This window comes from Indicator indicator, chromosome 29 (genome assembly GCF_027791375.1).
Source record: "Indicator indicator isolate 239-I01 chromosome 29, UM_Iind_1.1, whole genome shotgun sequence".
In the NCBI taxonomy this organism is placed as follows: Eukaryota; Metazoa; Chordata; class Aves; order Piciformes; family Indicatoridae; genus Indicator; species Indicator indicator.
The window spans coordinates 98,242-112,474 of record NC_072038.1 but is presented as its reverse complement, the minus strand read 5'-3'; the positions used below and the strand labels follow the sequence as shown (position 1 = coordinate 112,474).

General features: G+C 55.7%; 1 protein-coding gene across 4 annotated transcripts in view; it reads left to right on the top strand.

The window, feature by feature from the left end:
- The window catches only part of MYH10 (myosin heavy chain 10), a 128,892-nt gene extending 115,942 nt beyond the window's left edge, over positions 1-12,950 (top strand). For 3 of the 4 annotated variants that reach the window (XM_054393715.1, XM_054393714.1, XM_054393713.1), the window contains 10 exons: positions 1,047-1,259; positions 2,143-2,355; positions 4,023-4,184; positions 6,686-6,814; positions 8,606-8,694; positions 8,928-9,051; positions 9,550-9,758; positions 10,676-10,784; positions 11,574-11,746; positions 12,806-12,950. In XM_054393715.1, coding sequence (XP_054249690.1) covers positions 1,047-1,259; positions 2,143-2,355; positions 4,023-4,184; positions 6,686-6,814; positions 8,606-8,694; positions 8,928-9,051; positions 9,550-9,758; positions 10,676-10,784; positions 11,574-11,746; positions 12,806-12,950 — 1,566 coding nt within the window. Of the gene's footprint in view, positions 1-1,046; positions 1,260-2,142; positions 2,356-4,022; positions 4,185-6,685; positions 6,815-8,605; positions 8,695-8,927; positions 9,052-9,549; positions 9,759-10,675; positions 10,785-11,573; positions 11,751-12,805 lie in introns of those variants that run through there. The other variant, XM_054393716.1, reaches the window with a different exon arrangement.
- Positions 12,951-14,233: the final 1,283 nt, after the last annotated feature.

Here is a 14,233-nt window from a genome sequence, read left to right as displayed (position 1 = left end):
CAAGGGACATCCTGTCTGGTGTCACTGCAGGCAGGGAGAAGGCTCTGGCCAGAGTGGTGTGGGTGTTGAGGGATCCTTCCTGAGCAGCTTGGCCTTTGTTCAGAGCAGCTTCTCGCCTAAATCCAGTGAGCTAAATGCCACCTTCAAGTCTTGTTAGACCTCTGCTGTGAGGACAGGCTGAGGGAGCTGGGATTGTTCAGCCTGGAGAAGAGAAGACTCTGGGGGCACCTTAGAGCTGCCTTCATATACCTGAAGGGATCCTACAGGAAGGCTGCAGAGGGACTTTTCCTGAGGGTCCAAGGATCTGAGGGCTGGAGCACCTCTGCTATGAGGACAGGCTGAGGGAGCTGGGGGTGTTCAGTCTGAAGAAGAGAAGGCTCCAGGAGGACCTTAGAACTGCCTTGCAACACCTGAAGGGATCCTCCAGGAAGGCTGCAGAGGGACTTTTCCTGAGGGTGTCTGGAGACAGGCCAAGGGGGAATGGTTTGAAGCTGAGGGAGAGCAGGGTTAGAGTGGAGCTGAGGAAGAAGTTCTTCAGTAGGAGGGTGGTAAGACTTTGGAATAAGCTGCCCAGAGTATTTGTGGATACCTTCTGCCTGGGGGTGTTAAAGGCTAGATTGGATGAGGCCTTGGGTGACCAAGTCTAGTTGAGAGGTGTCCCTGCCCATGGTGGGAAGCTTGGAGTAGATGATGTCTGAGGTCCCTTCCAGCCTAGGCCACTCCAAAGCCCTAAGCTCTTTGTACACACAAAGGAAATTGGAACCAAAGCTGGAGTATTCTATCTCCTGAGATAGACCACGACTGGGTGTGAGGGAGGAAAGGTGAAAATCATAGAGCCCTTATTTCATCTGGAGTTGGAATTCACTTTGCTCCTCTCATCCCAGAGCAGCTGTGGCTGTTTCTTTCCTAGTGCTATGATCAAGATGGAGAGAGCAGACAGCTTCTGGAGGCCAGCTACACACAGAGCATTCATTGACTAACCCCTGAGGCAGGAAGGACCTGGTCCTAGGACCTCATGAGCTGTGCTCATTGTTTCTTATGTGCAGATGCTGGCAGAAGAAAAGAACATTTCTGCCAGGTATGCAGAGGAGAGAGACCGTGCTGAAGCAGAGGCAAGGGAGAAGGAAACCAAGGCACTGTCCCTGGCCCGGGCTCTGGAGGAAGCCCTGGAAGCTAAGGAAGAGTTTGAGAGACAGAACAAGCAGCTGAGGACAGATATGGAAGACCTGATGAGCTCCAAAGATGATGTGGGCAAAAACGTGAGTGTGCTTCCACACCCTGCCTGGGGAGCAACCCAGCAGGGCTCCCTGGCTGGGGAGAGTAACCTGACACAGAAACACAACTTTCTGTAGCTGGTTTATAACCCAAATCCAGAGAATTTATGCTCAGAGTACAGGGGTGGCCTTCATTGACTTGAGGCCCCTTCCAAAGGGGTGAAGCCATGGGGAGCTGAAGCTGCTGGCCAAGTGGCTAGTGGCAGCTGTGCTACAGTTGGGAGCTTGTGCCACTGCTGCTTGTCCTCTGTGACACTGCACAGCTCTTCTGTCCAGTCACCTGAAGAGGGACTGCTCATGAGGGTGGCCAGCAGCAAAGGGGAAGGAGCAGGCTTAGGCTGGAGCTTAGGAAGGAGCTCTTCAGTACCAGGGTGGTGAGACTCTGGAACAGGCTATTCATGGAGGTTGTGGATGCCCCCTCCCAGGAGCTGTTCAAGGCCAGGTTGGGTGAGGCCTTGAGCAGCCTGGCCTGGTGGGAGGTGTCCCTGCCCATGGCAGGGAGGTTGGAGTAGATGATGTCTGAGGTCCCTTCCAACCTAAGCCATTGTGTGATCTGCAGAGATGTTTGGTTTGCTGCTCTGCCTGTTCTAGTCCCTTAACCAGTTCAGACCCTCACCAAACAGTGTCCTGAGCTCAGTTCTTGTTTGGCTCTTAACTGCTGATGTTGAGGTGCCCAGGTCAGTGGCAGAATGCCCATCCCTTGGAGGACTTGAAGAGCCATGTAGGTGTGGTGCTGAGGGACATGATTTAGTGGGGACCTGGCAGTGCTGGGCTAATGGTTGGCCCCAAAGGTCTTAAAGGACTCTTACAACCAAAATGTTTCTGAGCCTACCTGAAGGAGAAGGTCTGATTAATATTTTTGGCTTAGGTACATGAACTGGAGAAGTCAAAGAGAACTTTGGAGCAGCAGGTTGAAGAGATGAGGACTCAGCTTGAGGAACTGGAGGATGAGCTGCAGGCCACCGAAGATGCTAAGCTGCGTTTGGAGGTGAACATGCAAGCTATGAAAGCCCAGTTTGAGAGGGATCTGCAAGCCAGGGATGAGCAGAATGAAGAGAAGAAGAGGATGCTGGTTAAACAGGTGAGCCTGGTGTGCTGCACTTGAGGGAGGGTGGTGGTGTGAGGATCTTTGGCCAAAGCTCTGCAGCTCCAGTGGGAGCTTGCTGAAAGGTCCCATCCTGTAGGCATCCCAAGCACTCATCCTTGCCAACAACACAGTTGGTCTTGTTGGCCACTGGCAGCTGCTGGCATTGGCTGCTGCTGGTGGTCCTCCAGAAGCACTCAGAGGCTTGGCTGCTGCTGTGGGGCTGTGTTTGGCTTAGGGGGTGGTGGTTTGCTGCTTAGGTCCTGCACACCAGCAATGGTGAGTGTTTAAGTGCTGGCAGCACAGGGGCTTCAAAGGGAATGACTTCAGTTCTTTCTTGAGAAAGTGAGGTGAACCTACTCAGCCCAAGAGTGGTGGGGAATGGAGGTCATTCCAGTTGGTGGCCAGGCAGCAGAGGTGTTCCCCAGGGCTCAGTGCTGGGGCCAGTTCTCTTTAATGTCTTTATCAGTGGTCTGGAGGGGACTGAGGGCATCCTCCATAAGTTTGCAGAGGATGCTGAGCTGGGCAGGGGTGTTGGTCAGCTGGAGGCTAGGAAGGCTCTTCAGAGGGATGTGGCCAGGCTGGATCCATGGGCAGAGGCCATTGGTGTGAGACTCAACAAGGCCAAGTGCTGGGTCCTGCACTTGGGTCATGACAACGCCATGAGTGCTCCAGGCTTGGGGCAGAGTGGCTGAAAACTGCCCAAAGGAAAAGGACCTGAGGGTGTTGGTCAGCAGCACCTGAAGAGGAGCCAGAGTGTGCCCAGGTGCCAACAGCATCCTGGCCTGGATCAGGCACAGTGTGGCCAGCAGGACTGGAGAGGTTGTCTCCCACTACTGAGCACTGGTGAGGCCACATCTTGAGTCCTGAGTTCAGTTTTGGGTCCCCCACTCCAAGAAGGACATTGAGTAGCTGGAGCTGGGCCAGAGAAGGGCAACAAAGCTGGGGAAGGGTCTGGAGAACAGGGCTGGGGAGGAGCAGCTGAGGGAACTGAGGGTGTTCAACCTGGAGAAGAGGAGACCTCATTGCTCTCCACAGCTCCCTGAAAGGAGGCTGCAGTGAGGTGGGGGTTGGGCTCTTCTCCCAAGGAACAAGTGATAGGATGAGAGGAAATGGCCTCAGGTTGCACCAGAGGCGGTTTAATTTGGATATGAAGAATAATTTCTTTCCTAAAGGGATTGTCAAGGCCTGGCCCAGGCTGCCCAGGGCAGTGGTGGAGCCTCCATCCCTGGAGGGGTTTCAAAGCTGTGCAGATGTGGTGCTGAGGGCCATGGTTTGGTGGTGCCCTGGCAGTGCTGGGTTAGGGCTTGGACTGGGTGATCTGAAAGGTCTCTTCCAACCACAATGACTCTGTCATTTGATGGTTTTCCTCTTGGTGGTCCAGTCAGGGGTGGTGAGCTGTGCCCTAGGGTGATACCTACATGTGGATGGATGTGCTGGGCCAGGAGCTGCTGAGGTCCTGTCTGCCTCCCTGGGCAGTGCAGAGCTCTGCTTCCACTCTGTGCCTTTGGGTTTGCCACCTGCAGTGTCCTCCCAGGCAGCTTTGTCTCTGCAGTCTTCTGCCTGGTTGAATACTCTGCAGAGACCTCATGGAGGCCCCAACCTCCTTGTTTGGGTTTTGTTTCCTGCATTGCTGGCCCTGAGCCTGTCCCTCACCTCCACAGGTGCGAGAGCTGGAGGCAGAGCTGGAGGATGAGCGCAAGCAGAGGGCTCTTGCTGTGGCAGCCAAGAAGAAAATGGAGATGGACCTGAAAGACCTGGAGGGTCAGATAGAAGCTGCAAACAAGGCTCGGGATGAAGCAATCAAACAGCTACGAAAGCTGCAGGTAGGCACAGCCCAGCAGAGCTGCTCCCTCCTGCTGCTGGGCCAGCCTGGGTGCTGCTCTTCAGTTACTATAGCATGAAGGCAGAAGAACCTTCAGCCTCCCCTGTGCTGAGGTGGCAGACAGCACCTGCCCTCAGCTTCTCCTGCTCACAACTCAGCCTTCTGCAGTCAGGAATTAAGGTTGTCCCCCCTGTGCTTCTCTTCAGTACTCATCTTTGTCTCGACACCACTGCCTCGCACAAGGATTCACTCAGTTTTGCTTTCTGCACCCTTCCTTTGGGTCTGAGCTTACTGAGCTGAGCTCAGCTCTTCTGGCTGCTGCTTCCTCAATGGCTTGAGCTTTTGAAGGCATTTTCAGCCCAAGATGCTCCAGAGGAAAAAAGGAGGAGGAAATTTTAGTTGCTTTTGAACAGGTCCAAGCTGCCTATTTTCAGTTTGGCAAGAGCCACCCAGTCCTTGTGTCAGGGAGATGCTTCCTATTCCCAAAAAAACATTCAGTGTTTGGCAGAGTTCAGTCCTGGCAGAACTTTTCAGTGCCATGCCCCAAAGCTGCAGGAGGGTCAGGAGCATGCTCAGGGGCCTGGAGCAGCTCTGTGAGGAGCAAAGGCTGAGAGCCCTGGGGCTGAGAGCCTGCAGAAGAGCAGCCCCAGAGGGCAGCTGAGCAATGCTCAGCAAGAGCTGAAGGAGCTGTGGGGGGCAAGAGGCTGGGGCCAGACTCTGCTCAGTGGTGCCCAGGGACAGCACAAGGGGCAATGGGCACAGACTGGAACCCAGGAGGTTCCATCTGAAGAAGAGGAGAAAGTTGTTTGTTGTGAGGGTGCTGGAGGCCTGGAGCAGGCTGCCCAGAGAGGTTGTGGAGTCTCCTTGTGTGGAGAGCTTCCAAGCCCAGCTGGACATTGTGCTCCTGGGCAAGCTGCTGTGGGTGCCCTGCTGGAGCAGTGGTGTCAGACTGGGTGATCTCCAGAGGTCCCTTCCAACCTCACCATGCTGGGGTTCTGTGAGTGTGGGGCCATAGCAAGAGCAGGTGGAGCACACAGATGTCAAATTGTCTTCCTGCCCTCTCCTCACCACTCTTGCAGTGCAAATCCTGCTTCAGCCCAATGAGGGCCGTTCTGGAGCTGAGTCCTGGGTGAAGGTTAGTGAGTAGTGCTGGCACCCAGCAGTGCTCAGCTGCTCTGTTCCACCAGGCCAGGAGAGCTGGAGAGTTCACACCTAACCCCTGTGCATCTGCATACAGCACCTGAAATAACTGCTCCATGCCTGGTGGTGTTCCAAAGGTGCAGATGCAGCTTCAGTGCAGTGGCTCCACCTTTCTTACTCTTTGAGCACCTCAAGTCAGCCTTGAGATGAAGATTTGCCTGTTAAGTGTCTATGAGAAGCATGAGTGTGGCCTCCTGGGTGGGCATCATGGTGCTTCTGCACTCACAGTTTCTCAGCTCACTACTTCTCATCATTTGGATATTTACTCCATTTAGCAATCTGTACTGGTCATTCAAAACCTTTCCCTCTCCATGGAGAGCAGATGAAGCAGAAATTCTTTCCAGTGAGGGTACTGAGACACTGGCACAGGTTGTCCAGGGAGGCTGTGGATGTCCCCTCCATGGAGGGGTTCAAAGCCAGGCTGGATAAGGCCTTGAGCAGCCTGGACTCGTGGGAGGTTTCCATGGCAGGGGATTGGAACTGGATGACCTTTAAGGTCCCTTCCAACCCAAGTCATTCTATGACTCCTTAAGTTCCATCACCCTGTAATGGAGCAGCTCTTGATTTAGAGATTGGCTTTTTTCCTACAAGAACTGTAGCAGATAAGGGAGGTGAAGTCTTTGAATCTGTTGTTTGTGACGAGGAATTAGTGATGGAAAGAGAGAAAGTGGAAGTTTTAGTGTGAAAAGAACAACTGAAAATACACTTGAGTGGAGTGAAGCCACTCTGGGATGAAGGCCTTGATGTTAAGGGCCTGAGTGCTTCTCAGCTACGAAGTCCTGTGAGTGACCTAATGCACTGTGGCTTCCCCCCCCCTCTTTTCTCCCTTCCCCCCCCCTCTTTTCTCCCTTCCCCCCCCCTCTTTTCTCCCTTCCCCCCCCTTCTTTTCTCCCTTCTTCCCCCCCCTTCTTTTCTCCCTTCTTCCCCCCCCTTCTTTTCTCCCTTCTTCCCCCCCTTCTTTTCTCCCTTCTTCCCCCCCCTTCTTTTCTCCCTTCTTCCCCCCCCCCTTCTTTTCTCCCTTCTTCCCCCCCCCCTTCTTTTCTCCCTTCTTCCCCCCCCCTTCTTTTCTCCCTTCTTCCCCCCCCCCCTTCTTTTCTCCCTTCTTCCCCCCCCCCTTCTTTTCTCCCTTCTTCCCCCCCCCCCTTCTTTTCTCCCTTCTTCCCCCCCCCCCCTTCTTTTCTCCCTTCTTCCCCCCCCCCCCTTCTTTTCTCCCTTCTTCCCCCCCCCCCCTTCTTTTCTCCCTTCTTCCCCCCCCCCCCTTCTTTTCTCCCTTCTTCCCCTTCTCCCCTTTTCCCCCCGCAGGCTCAGATGAAAGACTACCAGCGGGAGCTGGAAGAAGCTCGTGCCTCCAGAGATGAGATCTTTGCACAGTCCAAAGAGAGTGAAAAGAAGCTCAAAGGTCTGGAAGCAGAAATACTCCAGCTGCAAGAGGTGAGTTTTTTGTAGCCCTGAAGGTTTGCTTTTCTTGCTAAAATGAGGTGAAGAGCAGAGAGTTAAAAGCAATCTGGTGAGGTGAGCAGAGAAATGGAAGCCAGGAGAACCTTCCCTTCCCCTGCCCCAGGACATCAGTCAGCTTCCTGGGGCTTTGTAGGACTCCTTGTAGGAGCCTGGACTCCTTTGTCTGCCAGGTGAGCAGGAAGCTTTGCTCCTGCTTACACAGACCTGAGGCCTCACTAACATCTGCAGGGTGCTTCAAAGCTCTAAGCAAGCTCTGCAGTTCCTCAGCACCATGCTAGGCTGTGGAGGTTTCTCACTCTCCCTGAGGGTCCTCACCCTCCTCTTCTGGGCATGAGTTCCCTCAAGTCATGCAAGAGCTCCAAGTCTTGCTACCTGTCACTTAGGTGCCATCATCTCCTCAGTCTGCCACATGGCCCAGTGCCAGCAGAAGTGCCAGCTGTGACAGGCTGCCTCTTTTTTTGGCCTCCTTTAGCAGCAGACCAAAGTTTGAAGCAGCCACTCAGATTTCACCACACTTACTCTGACCCCTTACAGAAAACCTGTGACCTACTACAGCTTCTCCTTGGCATGAAGGTGTGGCCTTCAAACTTGTCACTCTTGCCCTGGCAGGGCATTTAATTGTCCCTCTTAGCAGACACTTGGGTGGTTGTGCCACTTCAAGCAGTTTGGTGAGGAGAGGTTCAGTGCTCCTTGCTCTGCTGTGCTGAAGGGTTTGGGTCCTGTGCTTTGCCTGTGTTCATGCCCTGTGCTCTGTAACAACCCAAAGCCACAGCAGCCCCAGGAAGGCTCCAGGCTTGGGACAGAGTGGCTGAAAAGCTCTCTGGTGGTAGAAAATGACCTGGGAGGGTGTTGGTTGACAGGTGGATAAAGATGGAGCCAGTGTGTGCCCAGGTGGCTAAAAGGCCACCAGCATCCTGGCCTGCATCAGCCATAGTGTGGCCAGCAGGAGCAGGGAACCGATTGTCCTCCTGTACTGGGCACTGGTGAGGCCACACCTGGAATCCTGGGGTCAGTTTTGGGCCCCTCATTCCAAGAAGGACATTGAGGGGCTGGGGTGTGTCCAGAAAAGGGCATCAAAGCTGGGGAAGGGTCTGGAGAACAGAGCTGGGGAGGAGCAGCTGAGGGAGCTGGGGGTGTTCAGCCTGGAGGAGGCTGAGGAAGGACACCAGGTAGGGCTTGGACTCTCATCCCAAGGAAGAATTGATAGGACGAGAGGAAATGGCCTGAAATTGTGCCAGGGCAGGTTTAGGTTGGACATGAGGAACAATTTCTTCCCCAAAGGGCTGCCAAAACCTGTCCCCATCCCTGGAGGGGTTTCAAAGCTGTGTAGATGTGCTGAGGGCCATGGCTTAGCAGCAGACTTGGCTGTGCTGGGGTAATGGCTGGACTGGATGATCTTAAAGGTCTCTTCTGACCAAACTGATCCTGTGACTCCCAAATCCTTGCTCAGTTGAGTGCTCACTTCACCCAGATGGGGTTCTGGGAGCACATGACAGAGCAGCTGTCTCTTCAAGCTTAGGTTTGACTCTTCCTTATCTTCAGAGTTGTTTCTTTTGTCCTTATCTCTGCGAGGACCTCTGCAGGGACAGGGTAGGAGGGAGCCCACAGCAGCTGAGGGGGAGGACATCCTGATGATGCTTTGTTTCTGCTCATCCATTCAAAAGACCTCAGGGGTCTTCCCAGCAGCTCCCAGAAGCTCCCAGAGAGGGGAAGTGGCTGCAGAAGCTTGGAGGTTCCTAACACCTCTTGTGCTGCCCCTGACAGGAGTTTGCGGCGTCGGAGCGAGCGCGGCGGCACGCGGAGCAGGAGAGGGACGAGCTGGCTGATGAGATTGCCAACAGTGCTTCAGGAAAGTGAGTCAGCACTGCAGCCCTGCTGCACCTCAGCACCTCGGGGCACAGCACCTCTGCTGCTCCCCACTCTGCTCCCATGACCTCCCTTCGTGACACAAGCTCCTTGCTGCTGTGAAGCTACTGACGCAGCAGCTTCTCGGGGCCGCTGGCAGTGCCCACAGGCCCAGGAGCAAGCTGGCTGGGAGCTTGGTGTCAGATGTGAGGAAGGCTTGACCCAAATCCTTCCTTTCTAGGTCAGCACTGCTGGACGAGAAGCGCCGGCTGGAGGCTCGCATTGCACAGCTGGAGGAGGAGCTGGAGGAGGAGCAGAGCAACATGGAGCTGCTCAACGAGCGCTTCCGCAAGACCACGCTGCAGGTGGGCACCAGGGGACTGCACCTGAGGCTGCAGACACAGGCAGGCTCTGAACACCACCAAATCATCCTGGGCCATCATCAGAGGCTGGAGCGCCTCCCCTGTGGAGACAGGCTGGGAGAGCTGGGGCTGTTCAGCCTGGAGAAGAGAGAGCTCCAGGGCAACCTTGGAGCAGCCTTCCAGTACCTGAAGGGGGCTACAGAGAGCTGGGGAGGGACTTTGGACAAGGGGCAATGGCTTAGAGCTGGAAGAGGGCAGATTGAGACTGGAGATTAGGAAGAAATTCTTCCAGTGAGGGTGGGGAGACACTGGCACAGGTTGCCCACGGAGGCTGTGATGTCCTCTCCTTGGAGGTGTTCAAGGCCAGGCTGGATGAGGCCTTGAGCAAGCTGGGCTTGGTGTGGGAGGTGTCCCTGCCTGTGGCAGGGGGATTGGAGCTGGATGTCCTTTGAGGTCCCTTCCAACCCAAAGCATTCTGAGCATCTCCTGTCCTCCTCCAAGGTTGACACTCTCAATTCCGAGCTGGCCGGGGAGCGCAGCGCGGCCCAGAAGAGCGAGAACGCACGGCAGCAGCTGGAGAGGCAGAACAAGGAGCTGAAAGCCAAGCTGCAGGAGCTGGAGGGCTCTGTCAAGTCCAAGTTCAAGGCAACCATCTCCACCCTAGAAGCCAAGATAGCTCAGCTAGAAGAGCAGCTTGAGCAGGAGGCCAAGTAAGGAGGAATCTGCGTCTGCTTGCTCTGTCGGTTGGATGTGTTGGGTTGTGGTAGGACAGAGCTCACAGAACCACTGCAGGGCTTAGCACCTGGAAGCCAGTGTTTAGGAGAGGACCTTTAACAGGGCAGCCATAAAGGAGCTGGAGTTGAAAGCTGCAGAAGCTTTTTCCTCCCTCAGTGCAGTTGCTGAGTGAACTCCTGGCATCAAGCAGGTGGATGTGTGACTGTGGCCCCAGGCTCCTCCAGGTGCTGCAGAAGCTTCTTGAGGTGAAACATCCCCTAGAGACACCTGACCTGCAGGGCAGAAAGTGACCTCACAGAGCAATAGTCACATTGCAGCTCCTCAGGGAGGACATTTTTTGCCCCCCCCAGCTCCTTGGGGAGGACTTTTTTTGCCCCTCAGCTCCTCAGGGAGGGTTACAGGAAGGAAGCAACTTGGTCAGCTTCTGTGTGACAGCTTCAGCTGGTGGAGATGGATCCTGTGCTCTGCAGAAGCCTTGCTGCGGGGAGCTCTGCCTGTGCCACCTTGCTCCTCCACATCTCTAGTCCTTAGCTAGTCCCTCCAGACTCTGAAGGTGGACTGTTACATCTCCATCTCCACTCCTCTTGTGCTGCTGGCTCTGCAGGAGGACCATGTTCCTGGTTAGCAGGAGCTCTAAAGCTGCTCTGTCCCATCTCCCTCAAGGAGCTTCTTAACCCTCTCTTCACCCCATCCCCTTACTGCTTCACTGCTGAGACTCTCAGAGCTGCCTCCCACCAACCACCAGCACACCAAACCCAGTTCTGGTGGTGGTGGCAGGTGTGGAGAGGACTTGTGTTGGCCACACACTGAGGCCAGAGCCTTTCAGAGAGGCCAGAGCTCATGTTCCCAGGCTCCCAGCCCTGGGGCCAATCATGTCTTGTGCTTGTCCTAGGGAGAGGGCAGCTGCCAACAAGCTGGTTCGGCGCACGGAGAAGAAGCTGAAAGAGGTCTTCATGCAGGTGGAGGACGAGCGGCGGCACGCGGACCAGTACAAGGAGCAGGTGGGTGCAGGGCTGAGCCTGGGGACCTGCTCCTCAGGAAAGCCAAATCAAGCCATGCCTGGAGCAATCAGGGAATTGGATTGGTTGGAGGAGACCTCTAAGAGCATCCAGTCCAACCCTTACCCCAGCACTGCCAGGGCACCACCAAACCATGGCCCTCAGCACTACATCTGCACAGCTTTGAAACCCCTCCAGGGATGGAGGCTCCACCACTGCCCTGGGCAGCCTGGGCCAGGCCTTGACAACCCTTTTGGGGGAGAAATTGTTCCTCATGGCCAACCTAAACCTGCCCTGGTCCAACTTGAGGCTATTTCTTCTTGTCCTATCCATTGTTCCTTGGGAGAAGAGCCCAACCCCCACCTCACTGCAGCCTCCTTTCAGGGAGCTGTAGAGAGCAATGAGATCTCCCCTCAGGCTCCTCCTCTCCAGACTAAACACCCCCAGGTCCCTCAGCTGCTCCTCACAGGACTTGTGCTGCAGCCCCTCTAGAAACATGAAGTGGTTCTTTAGTGACAAGTTCTAAGGGGGTCTCTCTGGATATCTTAACCACTGGAGCAGTTCCTACCAGTCAGGAGGGTCCCCGTGGTGGCTTCAGTTGTTCCATCTCCCAGCCTGCTCCCCCAGACCCAGGAGCCTGTGCAGTGTTCCCAGCAGCCCAGGCTGGAGGCTTGCAGGGAGGCTGCAGGTTCATCTCCAGCTGGGGTGGTCGGGGGGCAGGGGGTGTTAGTGAACCAGGTCAGGGAGCAGCAGCTGTGGAGGCTGATGCTGAGTGCTGGGGCTGTGTTTCAGATGGAGAAGGCAAACGCCAGGATGAAGCAGCTGAAGAGGCAGCTGGAGGAGGCGGAGGAGGAGGCCACGCGTGCCAACGCCTCCCGCCGCAAGCTGCAGCGCGAGCTGGACGATGCCACCGAGGCCAACGAGGGCCTGAGCCGCGAGGTCAGCACCCTCAAGAACAGGCTCAGGTGAGTGGCACCAGGGCCCCCTGAGCCCCTCTGTGCCCACAGGGATCCAGCCCTGGGGAGCTGCAGGGGCAGAGCTGCCAGCGCTACGGAATGGGTGACAAGGGAGGCTGCTGGGTGCTGCTGGCCAGGCCTGCTGGTGGTGGTAGGAAGATGTCAGACCACAGGCACACTCCTGACAGCTCCTGAGCCCAAAGCTTTTGGAGCTTATGTTGGCAGGTCCCCTGGGGTTGCCAGTTCAGCCCAGCTGCAGGCAAATGTGACAAGGGACCAAATTTTAAGTTACCTGGGACCTGCACAGTGTGAGTGGGTCCTGAGCTGGTACTCAAAGCACTGGCAGGTGTCTGAGCCCAGTGTGGTTGGAGAGCGTTTCAAGACACCAGTTGGGAATTTCCTATGGGTGGCCAAGCTGCCACATTCTCCCATGGTTCAGTCTTTCAGGGGTGGCTGCCAGCAACAGGCCTTGGGCTGTGAGGTGTGAGCCATCAGCAGAGGCAGAATCAGAGCTGCTTGGGTTGGAACAGACCTTAAAGGTCATTGACTCCAACCATTAACCCAATGCTGCCAAGTCTGCTGCTAAGTCACATCCCTCAGCACCACATCTCCAGGGCTTTGAAACCCCTCCAGGGATGGGGACTCCACTGCCCTGGGCAGCCTGGGCCAGGCCTTGGCAATCCTCAAGGGGAAGAAATTGTTCTTCATGTCCAACCTAAACCACCCCTGGTGCAACCTGAGGCCGTTTCCTCTCATCCTGTCACTTGTTCCCTGGGAGAAGAGACCAATCCCCACCTGGCTCTAACCTCCTTTCAGGGAGCTGTGGAGAGCAATGAGGTCTTCCCTCAGCCTCATTTTCTGCAAGCTCAACACCCCCAGCTCCCTCAACTGCTCCTCCCCAGCCCTGTTCTCCAGACCCTTCCCCAACTTCCTTTCCCTTCTCTGGACATCCTCCACCCCCTCAATGTCCTTGTAGTGAGGGTCCCAAAGCTGAGCAGAGTGCTTGAGGTGTGGCCTCAGCAGTGCCCAGCAGAGCAGACCCCCAGCCCCTGCCTGCTCTGTTGACAGGAGGGGGGGTCCCATCACCTTCTCCTCGAGCCGCTCCGGGCGCCGCCAGCTGCACATCGAAGGAGCCTCTCTGGAGCTGTCTGACGACGACGCCGAGAGCAAAGGCAGCGACGTGAACGAGGCGCAGCCAGCCCCTGCCGAGTAGAGCCCCGAGCCCGCTCCCAGAGAGCTCTGGCAGGACAGGCAGCAGCAGGAGGAGGAAGAGGAGGAGGAGGAGGAGGGGGACTTTCCTGACCACCCAACTGCCTTGTGGCCCTAACTCTGCCTTACAGATGGCTGGCATGCTACAAGGTTACTTCTCATAGGTCGACTCTGTCTTAAGGCTCTGCAGCCTCCCCACGCCGCACCCTGCTTCTGCCCTGGGCCCAGCTGCTTCTGAGCGCTATGAGCGGCTCGGGGCCCTCCCTGCTCAGTGCAGCTCTTCTCCAGAGTCTCGTGGTAAAGCCATTTTCTAAAGCATCATGTGAAGGATGAAACTCTTTGGGGTTGTTTTGTTCCGGTTTTGTTGGCTTTTTTTTTCGTTGTTGTTGGGTTTGTTTCATTGGTTTGTTTTGTTTTTTTTTTTTTTATTACTACAGAAGTGTCATTCCCAGCAGGGGGTTGGGGGGTTGGGGCAGAGCTGGGGGCCCGGCCATGCATGCTTTGTACAGACAGCACCCAGCCAGCTGCGCTCTGCCCGCCCCGGGCCTGCCGGACCCCAGACGACCAAACCTCACCCGAACCTTTCTCTGTCCTCCTCATTCTTGTGACCCCCCACCACCACCACCACCAGCCAGTGAACTGTGACACAGAATCAGCCAGGCCTTGGGGAGAGGTGGTGCAGGGCTGGGGGCGCAGCGCCCTGGTTACCCTGCAGTGTGATTCGGGGCTGTGCCCGGCAGCTGCTGCTCCTCCTCGTGCCCAGCCAGGAGCCTGCAGCGTCCCTGCCCCTCCGCCCTGCAGCTCTGCCCAACAGGGCTGTGCAGCTCTCGAGGCTCCTCTAAATGTGAACAGCAGTGGGAAACCAACACACAGCACAGGCACCGTTGTAATTTATTCACTTAGGGCCCAGCCAGCCAGGCCTCCAGCCCCAGAGCCACACTGGAGAAGGGGAAAGAGAGCTCTGGGGCATGGCAGCCACTCAGCCCCAGTCCTTGGGGAGCTGTGCTCTGTGCTTTGGGGGTGCTGCCTGCCGGCGAGGTGAGATGCCAGTGGATGTGAGTCCTTCTCTCTTGTTTATTTTTGGTCATTGTTGTTGGTTTTTTTGTTTTGTTTTGTTTTTTTCCTTTTTTGAGCAGTATTACAGCGAGTAGTTAGCCTTCTTTGATTTGGTTTTTGGTTTTGTTTAGCTGCAAACCTGACCTACGGAAAGTGCCTTAGACACTACAGTACTAAGACAATGTCACCACCTCTTGATTTGCCTCTCTTTAACGATGGTTTAATGTATCC